Source organism: Rutidosis leptorrhynchoides, chromosome 6 (assembly GCF_046630445.1).
Source record: "Rutidosis leptorrhynchoides isolate AG116_Rl617_1_P2 chromosome 6, CSIRO_AGI_Rlap_v1, whole genome shotgun sequence".
Classification (NCBI taxonomy): Eukaryota; Viridiplantae; Streptophyta; class Magnoliopsida; order Asterales; family Asteraceae; genus Rutidosis; species Rutidosis leptorrhynchoides.
This window is the reverse complement of record NC_092338.1, coordinates 28472322-28492179: the sequence shown is the minus strand read 5'-3', so window position 1 is coordinate 28492179 and position 19858 is coordinate 28472322. Positions and strand designations below refer to the sequence as shown.

At 31.4% G+C, this 19858-nt stretch overlaps 1 protein-coding gene across 1 annotated transcript; it reads left to right on the top strand.

The window, feature by feature from the left end:
- Window positions 1–18344: 18344 nt before the first annotated feature.
- On the top strand, window positions 18345–18770 carry LOC139853508 (uncharacterized). The gene has a single exon (XM_071842899.1). The coding sequence runs from the start codon at window positions 18345–18347 to the stop codon at window positions 18768–18770; it is 426 nt and encodes a 141-aa protein (XP_071699000.1).
- The last annotated feature ends 1088 nt before the right edge of the window (window positions 18771–19858 follow it).

Here is a 19858-nt window from a genome sequence, read left to right as displayed (position 1 = left end):
AAAAGGATATATGATAAAAAAAAACACATATGGTGATTTATAAAAAAAAAAAAAACACATATGGTGATTAATGGAAAGCACATATGGTGATTAATGAAAAGTATATTGTGAAAAAGAATCACAAATGTTTCTTGAAAGAATTCAAGGTAAGATATATGAACCAATTCATCCATCATGTGAACCATTTTGATATTTCATGGTTCTAATAGACGCATCTAGCGGATGGTCTCATATTTGTATGTTATCAAGCCGTAATATGGCATTTGCAAAGTTTCTTGCACAAATTATTAAATTGAGAACACATTATTCTGATTACACCATTAAAAGGATGAGACTTGATAATGCTGGTGAGTTAACATCTCAATCATTTAATGATCATTATATATCTACAGGGATTGTTGTTGAACATCCAGTTGCTCATGTGCATACACAAAATTGGTTTAGCTGAATCAATAGATAAACGCTTACAGCTAATAACTAGACAATTGATAATGAGTACAAATCTCTCAATATTTATATGTGGACATGTAAATTTACATGCTGCGACATTAATTCGCATTATACCATGTGGAAGTCGTAAATATTTTCACTTAATACTTGATTTTGGCCAAGAGCCAAATATTTTCTACCTTAAAACATTGGTTGTGCAGTGTATGTTCCAATTGTATCACCACAACACAATAAAATGGTTCTTCAAAGAAAGATGATAATATATTTTGGATATAAAACATCTTCAATCATAAGATATATTGAACCCATGATGGGTGATGTTTTTACAGCACGTTTTGCTGATTGTCATTTTAATAAAACATTGTTCCCTAGATTAGGGGGAGAAATAAAAATAAAAAATAAAATGATGCTTCATGATGTGAACATCAATTAAGGTATATTGAACTCGCACAAAAGAATGTGAAACGAAAGTTCAAAAATAATGCATATGCAAGAACTTGCAAATTAATTACTTTATGCATTTACAGATATAAAAAAGTGACTAAATCATATATACCAGCGATAAATGCTCCAGCTCGAACTGAAATTCCAAAAGCTGGCAATAATGTCACTGTTGAGTCTTTGCCACGCATCAAACGTGGAAGATCAATTGGTTCCGAAGATAAAAATCCTCGAAAAAGAAAATCAGCTGATAATGAGGTAAGAGAAAGTGTTCAAGAAGAACCACAAATCAATATTCCTTCTGCAGAGGATATTGATAAATGTAAATACTAAAATTGCGATAAATTATGCAATATTATGGAACCGAAATGAAACTAAAATCTCTATGAGATATTTTCATATAATGTTACAATGACATCATGAATAAAGATGATGATCTGGAACTAAAATCTGTCATTGAATATACAAAATGGACATGATTGAGCTCAATGGAAAGGAGCAATAAGAGCTGAATTAGAATCGCTCGATAAAAGAAAAGTTTTCGGATCAATCGTTATCACTTTTAAAGATGTGAAACGTATGGAATACAAATGAATTTTTATCCGAAAAGAAATGTGCAAATGAAGTTACAAGGCAAAACTAGACTTGTAACTCAATATTTCCCACAAAGACCAGAAATGAATTAGGAGGAAAAATTATCCTCCTGTAATGGATACAATTACTTATTAGATACTTAATCAACCTGGTAGTTATTTAAATGCATCTCATGAATGTTGTTACTACTTATCTGTATGGATCACTTAATAGTGATATATATGAATATACCTAAAGGGTTAAGGTATCATAAGCATCTAATGTAAAACCCAAGGGAATATATTCCATTAAATCACAAAGATTTCTAAGTGGGTTTATACAAACGGGACGTATGTGGTATAACCGATTAAATGACTACTTGATAAAAAAAAAAGGGTATAAATATAAACTTATTTTGCACGTATGTTTTATAAAAACAATGTTCGGATATGAGATCGTAGTTGTTTATGTCAATGTTCTTAACATCATATGAACAAATAAAGAGATCTATGAAATCATTCAACTTCTAAAGAATTATTTTGAAATGAAAGATCTTGAAAAAATCAAGTATTACCTTGGATTGCAAATTGAGCATATGCCTAATGGTTTACTTGTACATCAAACAACTTATACCGAAAAGATTTTAAAATATTTTTTTTAAAGACAAACTCATTGTTGTTAGATCACTCAATATTGACACTGATCTATTTCATCCCTGCAAAGATCATGAAAATTTTAACAGATCGGAAGTTCTATATTTTAGTGCAATTGAGGTTCTTATGTATCTTATAGATTATACAAGATCTGACATTTCTTTTGCAGTTAATTTGTTGACAAGGTTTAGCTCAGCCCCTACCAAAAGACATTGGAATGGGATCAAACAAATAGTTTGATACCTTCGGGGAACTACTGATTTATAATTATTTTATTCTAACAACTTGAAACAAGATTTGTTTGGTTATACAGATGCAGATTATTTATCCGATCTACATAAAGCTAAATCTCAAACTGGATATGTATTCCTAAATGGAGGCACCGCAATATCATGACGTTCTCAAAACAAACACTTGTTGCAACATCATCAAATCATGCCGAAGTGATTGCATTACATGAAGCTACTCGGGAATGATTTTAGTTAAGATCAATGATACAAATCATTATTGATTCTTGTGGACTAGAACGCTATAAAAGCGTAACAACTATCTATGAAGATAATACAGCTTACATAATACAAATGAAAGAAGAGTATCAAAAATGACAGAATAAAACATAAATGCTGACGAGGCGCTAAAGCTATAAACGGTCTTAACGGTCATAAGTTTGATGGAAAAGAATGGTATATTGGTAAGGCTCAGAAAAAGACTGAAAGGGAATAGGAACTGAAACAACGGTTTGAACAAACCATGAAGGAGACTGTAGACAAATCACGAGGGCCAAACTTGTACATAAAAGATTTAGATGATACAGTTTCAGATGAAAACCTCAGATTTTTCTCATATACTCAAGATATCGTAAAAGACAACCAGATTAAAATGAGATACGTTCAATCAACAACTCTGCTGATCTTTATACCAAAGCACTGCTAACTGCTATTTTCAGAACACACGTTCATAATATTGGCATGAGGCATGTTCAGAAGATGTAACAACTCAGGCGTTGCCTACTTGAGGGGGAGTCAACTTTATGCTGCACTCTTTTTCCCTTAGCTAAAGTTTTATCCCAATGAGTTTTCTTTAGCAAGGTTTTTAACGAGGCAGTACTAGTTATTCTCTAATAAAATTGTCATCCAAGGGGGAGTGTTATAAAATATCTAGATTGTGTTATAAAATATCTAGATTGGATGTTAATTTTATTATTATTATATTTCTTGCATAGTAATATTTTATACTATAAATAGACATGTATGGTAACCATTTAAGGTGCACCATTTCTCTTGAAATATCAATATCAATATTTCTTCTCTCCTTCTTCTCTCTTTTTCTCTCTTTGTTCTTATAACCATTAAAGGTAGTTATAAGCCTACTGAATTATAACACATATTTCTTTGTTATTATTTATTTATTTATTTAATTTATCATGCATATTAAACGAAGGTGTAAAAAGTAGATAAAGGCATCCAAGTTGTGCGTTCCGAGCTTAATTGGTGGGATCTCGGTGGCTCTTTTTTTTGTTTTTTTTTTGTTTTTTTTTTTTTGGGAAAAAAAATAACTTTCATTAAAAGAAAGGACTTCAACAAAGTTGAAGACCCCAAAAAACAAACAACCATAGAGAACCGAGCTCAAAACTAAACCTAACTAACCAAGCTCGCACCAAACCTAAAGTTCGAGAAATACAAAAAATAAGTCAAACAACCAAATAAAGAGGGTGGCCAATCGAATGTACAACGAACGATTAGCAACCATCTATATCACACCCCTACAACCGCAAGTCAAAAAAAGAACTCAAGCATCTTTGATGAATTCTCCAAACTTCTTCTTCTCGGCTCCTTGAATCGGACGCCGTCTTCTTGAAACTTTCACTATAGTCGCCTTTGAGGGAGGGACTCTTCGGAAGAACGAGGATTGTCATCCCCATCAACGCTCTCGTTCGCCAAATTCGTCATCAATACATCAAATTCGGCAAAAGATTTAACCGGCCCCGAAACACCATCAAACATGATCGAATCCGAAGGAAGCATATTCGAAATATCTCAAGGATTGTCGAATTTGGAAGTGACCTTCTCGAAATCAATCTTATCACCCGTATCGCACTCAACAACCGGATTAGATTCGGACGAAACCAAACCATTCATACCCATGGAAGAAGAAGATCATTTTAACACAACGGGATGATTTACCCCTTCATCCTCCACCTCAAGTACATTATCCAAATCTACCGTCGAAGTACAAATAGGAACGGAACCAATGAACAAATTCCTAAAAGGTGACATCGACTCTGACACCGAAACGCAAGGATCCGAAACAGGATCCAAACCAAGATTATCAACATGACCGGAATCTGACTTTTTAACAAAGCAACCATTAAAGCAAACCTCACCGCAAAAACAATCAAACTTGTCAACCGGACCCGATTTAGCTATTTTTGACAAACATTCAAACACAACCTTATGATCTAAAGCAAACCTCCAAGCGCGTGAACACTTCTTTTCACAAATTTTTCCTAAGCACGGAAAAGATGGTGCATAAACAACCGGATCACTATCTATAAGAGGGACATCATGAGCCTTATCATTTGAAGATTCAAGTTCGGACGACCTCGATGGTTCCGTCTCACAAATAACCACAGGCACAACAGGATTGCAAGCAGCAGAATCGGGGTCAGGAAGCACATCATGCGATACCTTATCACCGGAATTCATATGTTGTTTCACATTAAGAGAAACCCGCTCCAAATTAACGGGATAAGAGGCGCCTTCATTACCACGATCTTTAACAGCTTCCCCTTGATTTGAACTGAAAATATTGTTTATCAACCGATCGCCATTGGTGATAACATCACCCTCACATACAGCTCGATTAGAGTTAGCCAAAACCGGAGACGTAAACTCATCAGTAAAAACACGAGCATACTCGTTTAAATTAACTTCATTAACCCGAATGAAGAACGAGTCTGACGCCAAATTGTTTCTAACTTCTTTGATGACATCGATTAACACCGACGGGCTATCCAATTCCATAAACGAAAAAGCGGTACCAATTTGTTTCAACTCCGACGAAGAGCAAGCAACACGAAGGACCTTACCAAAACCCGAAGCCAACTCTTTGATGTTGAATTCTGAATACAAGTTTGAAGGTATCCCAGAAATTTCGATCCAAGTAAATTGAAAAAACCTATCACCACGATTAGAAAAGGGTGCAATGGATAACAATCCATCCTTCACAGGATGCTCGGAGCAGATTTTGTTCAAATGCTCATCGTCAATACACAACACAATGTAACCGAAATCACCCCACTTAAACACTTGGTTAACAAGAACGCCTTTACGGGTCAAAACAGAGATCAATTTGCAGTAGGAAAATGGACGGTGATCGATCAAAAGTGCACACAACCGTGACTTATTCAGAAAGTCGTAGTTTACGCAAAGATTAACCCTCAAGATTGAAGATTTTACCTTGTTAAGACAAACATAGGCAGGACCAGATTTGTGGGTACGAGACGCAACACCAACAAACAATTTCTTACCGAATAAACACGTTCCGTTCATCTTGTTGATGGCTTCAGCAGCAACCACATCAGAATCGTAAGTCACAAAAGCATAGCGACGATCCGACCAAGCCTTGATTTCAACGATGTTGCCACAGGATGCGAAAGCATTGTGTATTTTCGATTTGTTGTAACCCAAAGGAAGCCTTCCAATGAAGACGACGCCGTTAGACTTCTCACCAGTAGCTGGAAAAGCACGCTGGACAAACTCAGATCTTGATTCGTCACCGGAATTGGGGAAATTACCGACGGTATTGAGTAATTCAACAAAGGAAGAAGTTTCAGCAGCAGCGCCATTTAAGAAGAATCAGTCTGTCGAAAATTAGGGTGGGAGGAGGTGACGGTGTGAGGTTGTGGTGGCGTAGGAGGTGGAAAAGATGGTGGTGGTGGTGGTGGGGGTAGGGTGGTTGCAGGCAAGGGAGGGAAAGTAAATTGGTTTTGAAATTCAAAAATGTAGGAATGGGTTGGGGTGGGGGTGGTGTGGGGGGAGCATTTCGGGATGTTTTCAAAACGATTGGCTGAATAGATCTGACAAAATGCGTGTTAATTTATTGACCAATTAATTAATTAAGTTGCCGCTAGATCATCACTTTCCATTCAAAATGAGTGGGACATTATGTTTGTTATATGGTCAAGTTATGATAAAATGTTTTAGATATAAAAATTTAGTAGTAACATTTGTTAGGATAGATGATCAGAGAAGTGACAATTTGATTAGACCACGTACGCATCATTGAGAAAAACTATTAGCATGCATCCCCAAATAAGCCCCTTGTGTCTATTTACATGTTTGTGTTTATTATCGTCTGGTTATAATTCGAAGTTGAATCATTTTGACGCCTTACAAGTAAGAAACGAATTTCAATTGTAAGTTGTAGAGAAACGACTATCAACTTGATACACTTTGTGATGCATGTTTTCATTTTTTTTCTTCGAACCTTTTCCCGTCAAAGTAATAACATTCATTACAAAGTATCTTTTTTAAATGTTGATATTTTCATTTGATCTTGATACCTGAAAAAAAAAAAATCCAAAAAAACGAAAAAAATTTACTTCCCCCCACTTTCCCAAAAAAAATTGATTCTCTCTTTATTATATATATATATATATATATATATATATATATATATATATATATATATATATATATATATATATATATATATATATATATATATATATATATATATATATATATATATATATATATATATGATCAAAGGGGAAGTAACCAATCGGGGGGAAGCAAATTTTTTTTCTTCGTTTTTTTAAAAAAACTTTGTTCACGAACATTATAGATTGGATGAAAATATAAACATTTAATAAAGACACTTTGTAATAAATGTTTTTATTTTGGCGGAAAAACGCTCAAAAAGTAATATATAACAATTATCGTGTTTTTTGAGCGTATATTGAGGTTTTAGATATTAGGGTTTAGATATTATGGTTTATTGGGTTTAGATATTAGGGTTTAGAAATTTAGGGTTTATGGTTTAGATTTAGGGTTTAGATTTAGGATTAAGATTGAGTTTTTAACACGAACGGTTTAGAGTTTAGGGTTTGGTGTTTTGGGTTTTTGGAATAAACTCAAAACACCAAACCCTAAACCCTAAACTCTAAATCGGGCTAAATTTTATTTCACAAAACATGAAGAAAAAAAAACGTTCACATTCTTCACGAACAATATTATCTTGAATGTTATATTTTTCGATCGTTTTCCCGCCTAAATAATAACATTCATCACGAAGTGTCTTTTCTAAATGTTCATATTTTCGTGTGATCTTGATGACGGAAAAAAAAATTCCAAAAAAACGAAAAAAAATTGCTTCCCCCCCCGCTTCCCCCCAATTGGTTACTTCCCCATTGATCCTGCCCATATATATATATATATATATATATATATATATATATATATATATATATATATATATATATATATATATATATATATATATATATATATATATATTAACAACAATGCCCAATCTCACGAATGTAGGGTATAAGAGAAGTGGGCTGTAGACAATTATTCCTCTTACCCTATATTAGATTGAAGTCCCTCCCTCTACTCGACAGCAAAGAAATTGCTTCCTAAAGGACCTTCGGCCAGAAATGCTCATAAAAATGAAATAGAGAGTGCCAATAATACGTACTAAGTAAAAGTTATGTGCACATAGGAAGATTCAACCATACAAAGTAGCCAAAATGAGGACACATATAGTAGTAATGCACAACAGTAGGACATATAGCGTGGATAATATAGTGCAGAGAGACATGTACTTTCAAGTAGACCTACAAACAAGCAAAATAAACACTCACCCACACACACACACACACACACACACACACACACACACACACACACATATATATATATATATATATATATATATATATGCATGTTCAAACGAGAACCATAAAAAAAGCGAGAACTACAAGAACTTGTTAATTTTATAGTTTTTATGCATTTGAATGCAATAAATTACATGAAATGTTAATTAATGCTCATATCATTAACAACCATATATTCATTACCACAAATTACATGTTAAATTGTTAATTATATGAATTATTCACATGTTCACAAACTAAATATGCACATGTGAACGAGAAACTATATATTTGATTATAGGGCAAATGGCCCAAAAAGGTAACATAAGTTACCAAATTTGACAATCAAGGTAACTCCCAAAAAAAGATGCCCGAAAAGGATTCCAATTTAATTTTTGCGCAAGAAAAGGATTGCGTGTTTAAAAATTTTAAAATTGAGGTAATATCCAATGAAAAAAAATAATCTAAAATCGCGAATTACTTCAAATTGAAAGTTGGAACAGATTCTTAGTGCTTCGAATAGCATTTGTTGTGAAGCAACTTGATCCAAAACATCATGAAAAATAACGAATCAAGATGAACAAGTCATTTTGTTAAAACGACTTGTTCATTGTAGTGACCCGAAATTTTCCATGTTTATATATATTAAATGAAATTGATATTTACATGATTAAGTGTTTTCGACATGTTAAGCAATCAAACTTGTTAAGACTTGATTAATTGAAATAGGTTTCATATAGACAATTGACCACCCAAGTTGACCGGTGATTCACGAACGTTAAAACTTGTAAAAACTATATGATGCCATATATATGATTATATATATAGTTAACATGATATTATGATAAGTAAGTATCTCATTAGGTATTTTAACAATGAGTTATATACATAAAATTGAGTTTATTGAATTAAGAAACTCGAAACGATATATATAACGATTATCGTTATAACAACGTCTTACTAAATACATATGAATCATATTAAGATATTGATACACTATGTTTAATCATGATAAATTATAAGTAAACATGTCATTAAGTGTATTAACAATGAACTACATTTGTAAAAACAAGACTACTAACTTAATGATTTCGAAACGAGACATATATGTAACGATTATCGTTGTAACAATATTTAACTGTATATATATCATATTAAGATATATTAATACATCATGTTATCATAATAATATAATAACTTAACATCTCATTTGATATAATAAACAATGGGTTAACAACATTTAACAAGATCGTTAACCTAAAGGTTTCAAAACAACATTTACATGTAACAACTAACGATGACTTAACGACTCAGTTAAAATGTATATACATGTAGTGTTTTAATATGTATTCATACACTTTTGAAATACTTCAAGACACTTATCAAAATACTTCTACTTAACAAAAATGCTTACAATTACATCCTCGTTCAGTTTCATCAACAATTCTACTCGTATGCACCTGTATTCGTACTCGTACAATACACAGCTTTTAGATGTATGTACTATTGGTATATACACTCCAATGATCAGCTCTTAGCAGCCCATGTGAGTCACCTAACACATGTGGGAACCATCATTTGGAAACTAGCATGAAATATCTCATAAAATTACAAAAATATTAGTAATCATTCATGACTTATTTACATGTAAACAAAATTACACATCCTTTATATCTAATCCATATACCAACGACCAAAAACACCTAAAAACACTTTCATTCTTCAATTTTCTTCATCTAATTGATCTCTCTCAAGTTCTATCTTCAAGTTCTAAGTGTTCTTCATAAATTCTATAAGTTCTAGTTTCATAAAATCAAGAATACTTCCAAGTTTGCTAGCTTACATCCAATCTTGTAAAGTGATCATCCAACCTCAAGAAATCTTTCTTATTTATAGTAAGATATCTTTCTAATACAAGGTAATAATCATATTCAAAATTTTATTCAATTTCTATAACTATAACAATCTTATTTCGAGTGGAAATCTTACTTGAACTTGTTTTCGTGTTATGATTCTGCTTCAAGAACTTTCAAGCCATCCAAGGATCCTTTAAAGCTAGATCTATTTTTCTCATTTCCAGTAGGTTTATCCACAAAACCTGAGGTAGTAATGATGTTCATAACATCATTAGATTCATATATATAAAACTACCTTATTTGAAGATTTAAACTTGAAATCACTAGAACATAGTTTAGTTAATTCTAAACTTGTTGGCAAACAAAAGTTAATCCTTCTAACTTGACTTTTAAAATCAACTAAAAACATGTTCTATATCTATATGATATGCTAACTTAATGATTTAAAACCAGGAAACAAGAAAAATACCGTAAAACTGGACATACGCCGTCGTAGCAACACCGCGGGCTGTTTTGGGTTTGATAATTAAAAACTATGATAAACTTTGATTTAAAAGTAGTTCTTCTGGGAAAATGATTTTTATTATGAACATGAAACTATATCCAAAAATCATGGTTACACTCAAAGTGGAAGTATGTTTTTCAAAATGGTCATCAAGACGTCGTTCTTTCGACTGAAATGACTACCTCTTACAAAAATGACTTGTAACTTGTATTTCTGACTATAAACCTATACTTTTTATGTTTAGATTCATAAAATAGAGTTCAATATGAAATCATAGCAATTTGATTCACTCAAAACGAATTTAAAACGAAGAAGTTATGGGTAAAACAAGATTGGATATTTTTTTATTGTTGTAGCTACGGGAAATATTGTAACAATTCTATCCAAATCATATCCTATCTAAATTATATTGTATTATACATGTATTCTAATATATTATGTAATCTTGGGATACCATAGACACGTATGCAAATGTTTTGACATATCATATCGACCCATGTATATATATTATTTGGAACAACCATAGACACTCTATATGCAGTAATGTTGGAGTTAGCTATACAGGGTCGAGGTTGATTCCAAAAATATATATACTTTGAGTTGTGATATGAAAGGACCGTCCTAATCCATCCGGACGAAGTCCATATCGGTTATAAACGATTCACAACAGTTTATTACATCGCGAGGTATTTGACCTCTATATGATACATTTTACAAACATTGCATTCGTTTTTGAAAAGACAATCTTTCATTACATTGAAAGTTGACGGCATGCATACCATTTCATAATATATCTAACTATAGTTGACTTAACAATAATCTTGATGAACTCGACGACTTGAATGCAACGTCTTTTGAAATATGTCATGCATGACTCCAAGTAATATCTTTAAAATGAGCAAATGCACAGCGGAAGATTTCTTTCATACCTTAGAATAAACATGCTTTCAAGTGTCAACCAAAAGGTTGGTGAGTTCATTAGTTTAACATAAATAATCATTTCATAATTTTAATAGACCACAAGATTTCATATTTCCATTTCTCATAAACATACGTCCCATGCATAGAGACAAAAATATCATTCATATGGATTGAACACCTGGTAACCGACATTCACAATATGCATATAAGAATATCCCCATCATTCCGGGATCCTCCTTTGGACATGATATAAATTTCGAAGTACTAAAGCATCCGGTACTTTGGATGGGGCTTGTTGGGCCCGATAGATCTATCTTTAGAGTTCGCGTCAATTAGGGTGTCTGTTCCCTAATTCTTAGATTACCAGACTTAATAAAAAGGGGCATATTCGATTTCGATCATTCAACCATATAATGTAGTTTCGATTACTTGTGTCTATTTCGTAAAACATTTATAAAAATTGCGCATGTATTCTCAGCCCAAAAATATAAAAGGGTAAAAAGGCAAATGAAACTCACCTAATGTATTTTGTAGTAAAAATACATATGGTGACACTGAACAATGCAGGGTTGGCCTCAGATTCACGAACCTATATCATTTGTATATATATTAACACATATAATCGTAATCGAACAGATTTATATATTATACCTTAAATTATGTATTATATATATTTAATTTGTATATATATATAAAATGACTAATATTTAAAAATACCTAATTTGTTAAAAATGTTAATATGATTAGTACATTCTTATATGTAATATTACTGTAAGTATATTTTTATATCAATAATAGTAACAAAGGTTGTATTCGATTATAATGATAATATTAATAATAATAATACTGATAAAAATATTAATTATAGTAATAATAATAATAATAATAATAATAATAATAATAATAATAGTGATAAAAATAATAATAGTCTCTAAACATAATACTAATAATAATAATAATAATAATAATAATAATAATAATAATAATAATAATAATAATAATAATAATAATAATAATAATAATAATAATAATAATAATAATAATCCCTATAGTAATAAAAATGATAATTTTACAAAAAAAATGTTATTTTTAATAATATTGATAATAATAATTTTTAATAAAATAATACTTTTACTAAAATGATACTTTTCATAATAATGCTAAAAATGTTAGTTTTAGAAATAATGATGTTATAATACTAATGATAATAATCATAATAATATTGGTTTTATTCATAATGTTACTACTAATAATAATAATACTAATACTAATAATAATAATAGTAATATCAATAATAATAATAATAAATAATATTTATACCTTATACATAAATAAATGAAGAATGGAGGCCCAACAAAGATAAAGCCCAACGGCAAATCTATTTAAACTTCTAGTGACCCAATAGCATCCTAATCCATGAGTAGTTTAGTTGGCCCAAGTTGTAAGTCCATGAATATGTTGTTAAATAAGAAGAAAAAAAAAAAGAAATCGCTGCAGTAAGGAATCGAACCCGAGGCTTTTAGCTTAGCATTCCACCCACAAACCACTCGTCCACCTCCGCCTTTCTGAATATATCTTAACCCCATTTATATATACGCCGTTATTATGTGTTTCATATTATCATCATCTTCTTTATAATCATTATCGCAACATCATTAGTATCTGCAGGTGTAATTCACGAAGGGTTTCTGTTGTTTGCAAGTATTAAACCGGTTAAGCAGAAGATGTGGTAGCGAACATGATCAATCCAATCCAACTTTGAGCCATCATCATCATCGTCTTCTCGTTACTTCATCATCCATCATCATGATCATTATTAATTATTTTATCAACGTCTCTTATCAACACTATCGTATTCATCACTGTTCGAGCTGTAAAAACAGGTTTTCACTGTTCATCATCTTCCTTGGAGTAACAAAAGAAAAAAAATATGGGTTTGATCAACGAAGTGTTCTCGGACTGAAATGGAAATTTAAAAATCAACATAGTAGCAACTGAAATGAGGAGGTGGTGTTTTGGCTTGGTCTTGTGTTCGAGAAAAAAAAAATATATATATATAAAAATGGAAACTGTGCAGTAGCTGTTTCCAGTGAATTGTTGTGATGGTTCGTGGTGTTTGAGGGTTACGAACAGAAAAGTAGTAGAAAGGAGGTTAGTGGTGACAGTGGTGATGTTTGTTATGGTTCAAAATGGAAATAAAAAGAACACAGTAGTAATTAACTGAGTTCACGAAGAGAGAGAGGAAGAGAGAGAGAAGAGGTGTATGTTAGTTTACGGTGTTTGTATTGGTGGTTGTAGGTGGGAGAGGGTGACCGGTGGAGGTCCGGCGAGGTGGTGGTCGACGGTCATGGACAGGATCACAAGGTGTGTTGATGATGGTGTGTGGTTATCAATATGGTTATGGCGGGTGCACCATGGTGATGAAGATAGTGATGCTCACGATTGAAGAGCAAGCGAGTGGTTTGAATGATGATCCGTAGTTGATGGTATGGTGAGGTAGAAGAAGAAGCCAAGTAGTTTGTTGTTTTCATTTCATGCATAACAAATAAATATATATAATTGTAAAGATAGTCAATCATCCCACAGTAATCTCAATCATAAACTTATACAGTGAAGCCATCGGTTTCATTTTCTTTTGTGTTAAATTCCTTCAACTTGCATTCATACATATATAATATTAAACTAAAGTAACACTATAATAATACTATAATGTAATCAGAAAATAAAAAACATGCGAATCAATATTAAATTCTACCGACAATTTATTAGGATATTATATCGCACTCCGTTGTTAATCGTGGTGGATAAAAAGGTCTCAGAAAAATCCCAAACTTTTAAATTAAATGTCTTTATTTATTTAGGTCATTATGGTATAAAATTTAGTCATTAATTTAATAAATACAAAGTACATCAACTGTCCCTCTCATTTATGAGTAAAATATAAAAAGTGTTAAAATTAAATAATTAGATCCTAAATATACTTTTAATAAAACTATAACTTATATAACTCATTTTCGGATCACCATTTATTTTAAAATCATATAAGTTTGAATTAAACTTACTTAATATCAATCGAGACATCAAACGAGTATTACAATCATTAAATATTTATTTTCAACATACTTTATTTATATATATAGATATATTTTAAATATTTTAATTAATAATTATATTAATACCCTATTTTTATTAATTATTATTAACAACAACATATAATACATCAAATTATATTTCGAATTATTATTTATATATACATACACACATATCTATCTACAATTAATTATTCGTGATTCGTCGAGAGCAGTCGAAGGTCAATTGAATATATGAACATCGTTCCAATGTTTTCCAGACTCAACATTACATGCTTTGCTTATCGTATCGAAATCATATAAAGATTAAGGTTAAATTTGGTCGGAAATTCCCGGGTCACTACATGATATAACGTGAGACGTGTATACACTGGGTCATGGATTGATTCAAGATAATATATATCAATTTATTTCTGTACATCTAACTATGGACAACTAGTTGTAGGTTACTAACTATAACAACCCTCACTTTTCGACTTCTAAATTTACTAATTTGACCATAAGGTTTACTACCTGATTGTACGTTCTTATTGTTTAAGGGTTGATATATATACAATTTAATTAACATAGACCGAATAATTACACACTTAAATAAATAATATGATTATAGTAAATATAAGTATATTATATTAACTTATATATTGTAACATAATTTTATAAAGTATATAAAATGTAATACTTTTACTACATAGTAAATGTAATATATAATTAATTATATAATAAATGCAACTATATAAAAGTGTAATAATATTTATAAAACAAATAAAACAATAAAGTAATATTATAATTAAATTAAAAATCATATTTATTAATAATATATATAAATAATGAATATATTAATATTTTTATATTAAATTTGTATTTAATAATTAACTAAAAAAATAGTTGATAAAAGTTTTTAGAAAAACATAAATCAAGTACTTGAAAAATAAAAAAAATAAAAAGTAAATAAAAAATATTAAAACTTGATCTAGATCTACTTTTAATAAATAAATAAAAAGAGACAAACTACCTTTTCTTATTTAATAGATACATGAGTAGGCTAGAATTCTTTTTATTTTTTTTCTACCATTTGCTTTATTTTACATTTCTTTTATTTTCTTTTGTATTTTTATTTATTTTTTTTATATTATTTTATTCAAAAATTCAAGTATAAATACCCATCAATTTTTTCATTTGAACTTGCACCTCAAAAACTTCATTCTCTCTTGAAAGTACTTGTAAGTATTCTTTCCTTTATATTTATTTTTTTATATACTTATATATTATTTTTAGTAAAAAGTAAATAAAAAATATTAAAACTTGATCTAGATCTACTTTTAATAAATAAATAAAAAGAGACAAACTACCTTTTCTTATTTAATAGATACATGAGTAGGCTAGAATTCTTTTTATTTTTTTTTCTACCATTTGCTTTATTTTACATTTCTTTTATTTTCTTTTGTATTTTTATTTATTTCTTTTATATTATTTTATTCAAAAATTCAAGTATAAATACCCATCAATTTTTTCATTTGAACTTGCACCTCAAAAACTTCATTCTCTCTTGAAAGTACTTGTAAGTATTCTTTCCTTTATATTTATTTTTTTATATACTTATATATTATTTTTAGTCGAATATATATATATATATATATATATATATATATATATATATATATATATATATATATATATATATATATATATATATATAGGGGCAGGATCAATGGGGAAGTAACCAATTGGGGGGAAGCGGGGGGAAGCAAAAATTTTAATTTTTATCGTTTTTTTTGGAATTTTTTTTTCAGCATCAAGATCACACGAAAATATGAACATTTAGAAGAGACACTTCGTGATGAATGTTATTATTTAGGCGAGAAAACGATCGACAAAAATAACATTCAAGATAATATTGTTCGTGAAGAATATGAATGTTTTTTTTTTTCATGTTTTGTGAAGTTAAATTTAGCCCGATTTAGAGTTTAGGGTTTAGGGTTTAGGGTTTGATGTTTTGGGTTTATTCCCATAAACCCAAAACACCAAACCCTAAACCCTAAACCCTAAACTCTAAACCGTTTATGTTAAAAACTCAATCTAAATCCTAAATCTAAACCCTAAACCCTAAATTTCTAAAGTCTAATATCTAAACCCTATAAACCCTAATATCTAAACCCTAATATTTAAACCCCAATAGCTAAAACTACAACATACGCTCGAAAAACACGATAATTATTATATATTACTTCTTCGAGCGTTTTCCCTTCAAAATAAAAACATTTATCACAAAGTGTCTCTACTAAATGTTCATATTTTCATCCCATCTATAATGTTCGTGAACAATGTTTTTTCAAAAAACGAAAAAGAAAAAAAAAGTTTTTACTTCCCCCCGTTTCCCCCCGATTGGTTACTTCCCTCTTGATCCTACCACTATATATATATATATATATATATATATATATATATATATATATATATATATATATATATATATATATATATATATAAATGTTAAATTTATTATAATTGAAAAAATATAAGTAATATATTATAATTAGTGATAAATGTTACTGGAAATTTTAAAAATATTTTTATAAATTTACATATAGAATTTATATTTATTTTGTAATTATTTTTGTATTTTTTTTTTGCCGAGACATATACAAGATACATATATATATATTTTTAATTAATCTATAACATAATTAAATACAAAACTTTGCAAGATAATTATCAACATGAAGTTTATGATCTATAGCCTTTCCTGCCTTAGTTTTAATTGTCTATCTCTTATTATCTTGCTATCCGTTACCTATACTTTTACCTCTTGCCTTACGTCTTCCTTAGAAAGCTTGTAACCTTCTTTTTTCATTTTTTTTAGAATGACTAGCATGAACCCTATCATCATTACCGACACCGAAGAATCTGATTTCGAGAGATCTGTCCACACTCCTAGTTACCCTCCTATTTCACCACCGACATCACCTACCTACACCCCTGCTACACCACCTGTTTCTCCAACTTATACTCCAGCTACCCCACCTTTCTCAGCTAAGGACGAGTCTTCTCCGAAAAATGAAGCTTATGATGGTGACACCGAGAATGACGCTTCGGACTCAGAATATGAGGGAGAGGTAGAAGAGATTATCGAGGAGAAGGAGGAGGAAGAGGAACCCTCTGAAGATGAACCCGAATCTCTCATTATTACCAAAACTCTTTCACCAAAAAGGAAGGAACCTGAGACACCTGCTGCGAATATTGCTAGTTCTTCCAAACAGCCTAAAACATCTGATTTCACTAACACCGAATACGACAACACTAATATCTGGTGTGATATTATGAACCTACAAATGTATGTCGACAACATGAAGGAGTCATCTCATGAACAATGGGTAAAGATGGAAAAACGTCAAGACTATCTTAACAGTGATGTAAAGAGAGTCTATGATATGTTCTCCCAAATGGTTACTAAGCAAGACAAGAGGATGGCGGAGGTTGAGAAATCTATAATGTATCTTGTGAGCTACAAAAGGATCAACACAAAACCTCACCTTCAAAGAAAGACTGATAATTCTTATGATTTTCATTTCGTCCGTTATTTCTATTTCATTTATGTAAAGGCATTGCCTACTGTACTTCTCATCTCCTTTGTATAATAAGGATGATTTATCCATTCATTATTAATAACATGTTAAGTGGTTGTTTTTATATTTTGACTTATCCTGGCTTAGCCACATGTGTGTGTGATTATGTGATGATTATTGATTATAATTACAAATTATATTGCACCATAACTCTTCAACTAATACTGTAATTATGTATTGAAGAACAATGGCTGGGGAACAATAACCAAGTAATGACACCAACTCTCCTAACGTTACTCTCACAAATGAACAATTTCGACAACTCCTTGCTGCCACTCAAGGACACAACAATAATAAAAACAACAACAACGGAAACTGAAACCCTTCGAACTCATGCTCACATAAAGAATTTATGAATTGTGAGCCACCAAGCTATAAAGGGACCGAAGGACTAATTGAACTAAACTGTTGGTTCGAAAAGATGGAATCTGTGTTTCGTCTGAGTAATTGCAGTGAAGCTGACAAGGTCAAGTATGCTACTAGAAATCTATCTGGTGGAGCTCTAACTTGGTGGACTGCTTATGCTGGTACAGTTGGATGGACTGCTGCCCTAGCCATACCCTGGGAAACATTAAAAACTATGCTGGCTGGCAAGTATTGTCCCAGGAATCAAGTTCAGAAATTTGAAGTCGAATTTTGGGAGTTGAGAATGAAAAATCTTGAAGTTGAGGAATACAACAACCGATTTCTGGAGCTAGCTGCTCTATGCCCTAGTATGGTTACTCCTGAGAGCAAGAAGATTGAAAAGTATATCATTGGTCTTCCTCCTCAAATCTAGGGGAATGTTATAGCTGCTGGTAAAGAATCTATTGAGGCTACGATGTTAATGACCCAAAATCTGGTTATGGCTGCAAGGAGAAATGCCAAGGAAAAACAAACCAAAGTGAAGACTACTGATAACAAAAGAAAGTTTGAACCTACTCAAGGTGCAAGTCAGAATTCAAACAAGAAGATTGGTGATATTACAAAAAATGGTTATGTTGGAACAAAGCCGCAATGTAAACGCTGTAATAAACATCATCATGGGTTGTGCACTGCTAAGTGCGGAAGGTGTAAGAGGATTGGTCACTCGACCGAGAATTGTAGAGTTACTCTGCCTGCTACAAATACAACTCCAACCGTGCCTACTTGTTTCGGTTGTGGGGAAAAGGGGCATTACAGGAACAACTGCCCTAAGAACAAAACTGCAACAACTGATACTGCTAAGGGAAGAGCTTTCATCATGACCGTTGAAGAAGCTAGGAACGACGATGACATCATCACTGGTACGTTTCTTGTCAACAACTGCTATGCTTCTGTTTTATTCGATACTGGTGCTGATAGAAGCTATGTGTCTATTGAATTCTGTACCTTATTTGACGAGAAACCTCAAACCTTAGACACTAAGTGTCTTGTAGAAATGGCCAACGGGAAATTTGTAAAAGTTGCCGAATCTACAAGGAATGTAATCTAACTCTAGCCAATAAAACCTTCAAGGTTGACTTAATGCCTGTTGAACTAGGAAGCTTTGATGTAGTCTTAGGGATGGACTGGTTATCCCCGATGAAAGTGGGTATCCAATGTTTTGATAAGACAATTAATATTTCACTAGAAACTGGTGAAATTCTTGTCATCCAAGGAGACAAGGGTGGTTCCAAACTAAATCTTATCTCATGTATCAAAACCCGAAAGTACCTTATGAAAGGATGTCAAGCCATTTTGGCTCACATAAAAGAAGTCAAGCCAGATGAACGGCGTATTGAAGACGTTCCCGTTGTTAAAGACTTTCCTGAAGTTTTTCCTGATGAACTCCCTGGTCTTCCACCACAAAGACAAGTTGAGTTTCAAATTGATTTGATCCCCGGTGCTGCACCTGTTGCAAAGGCT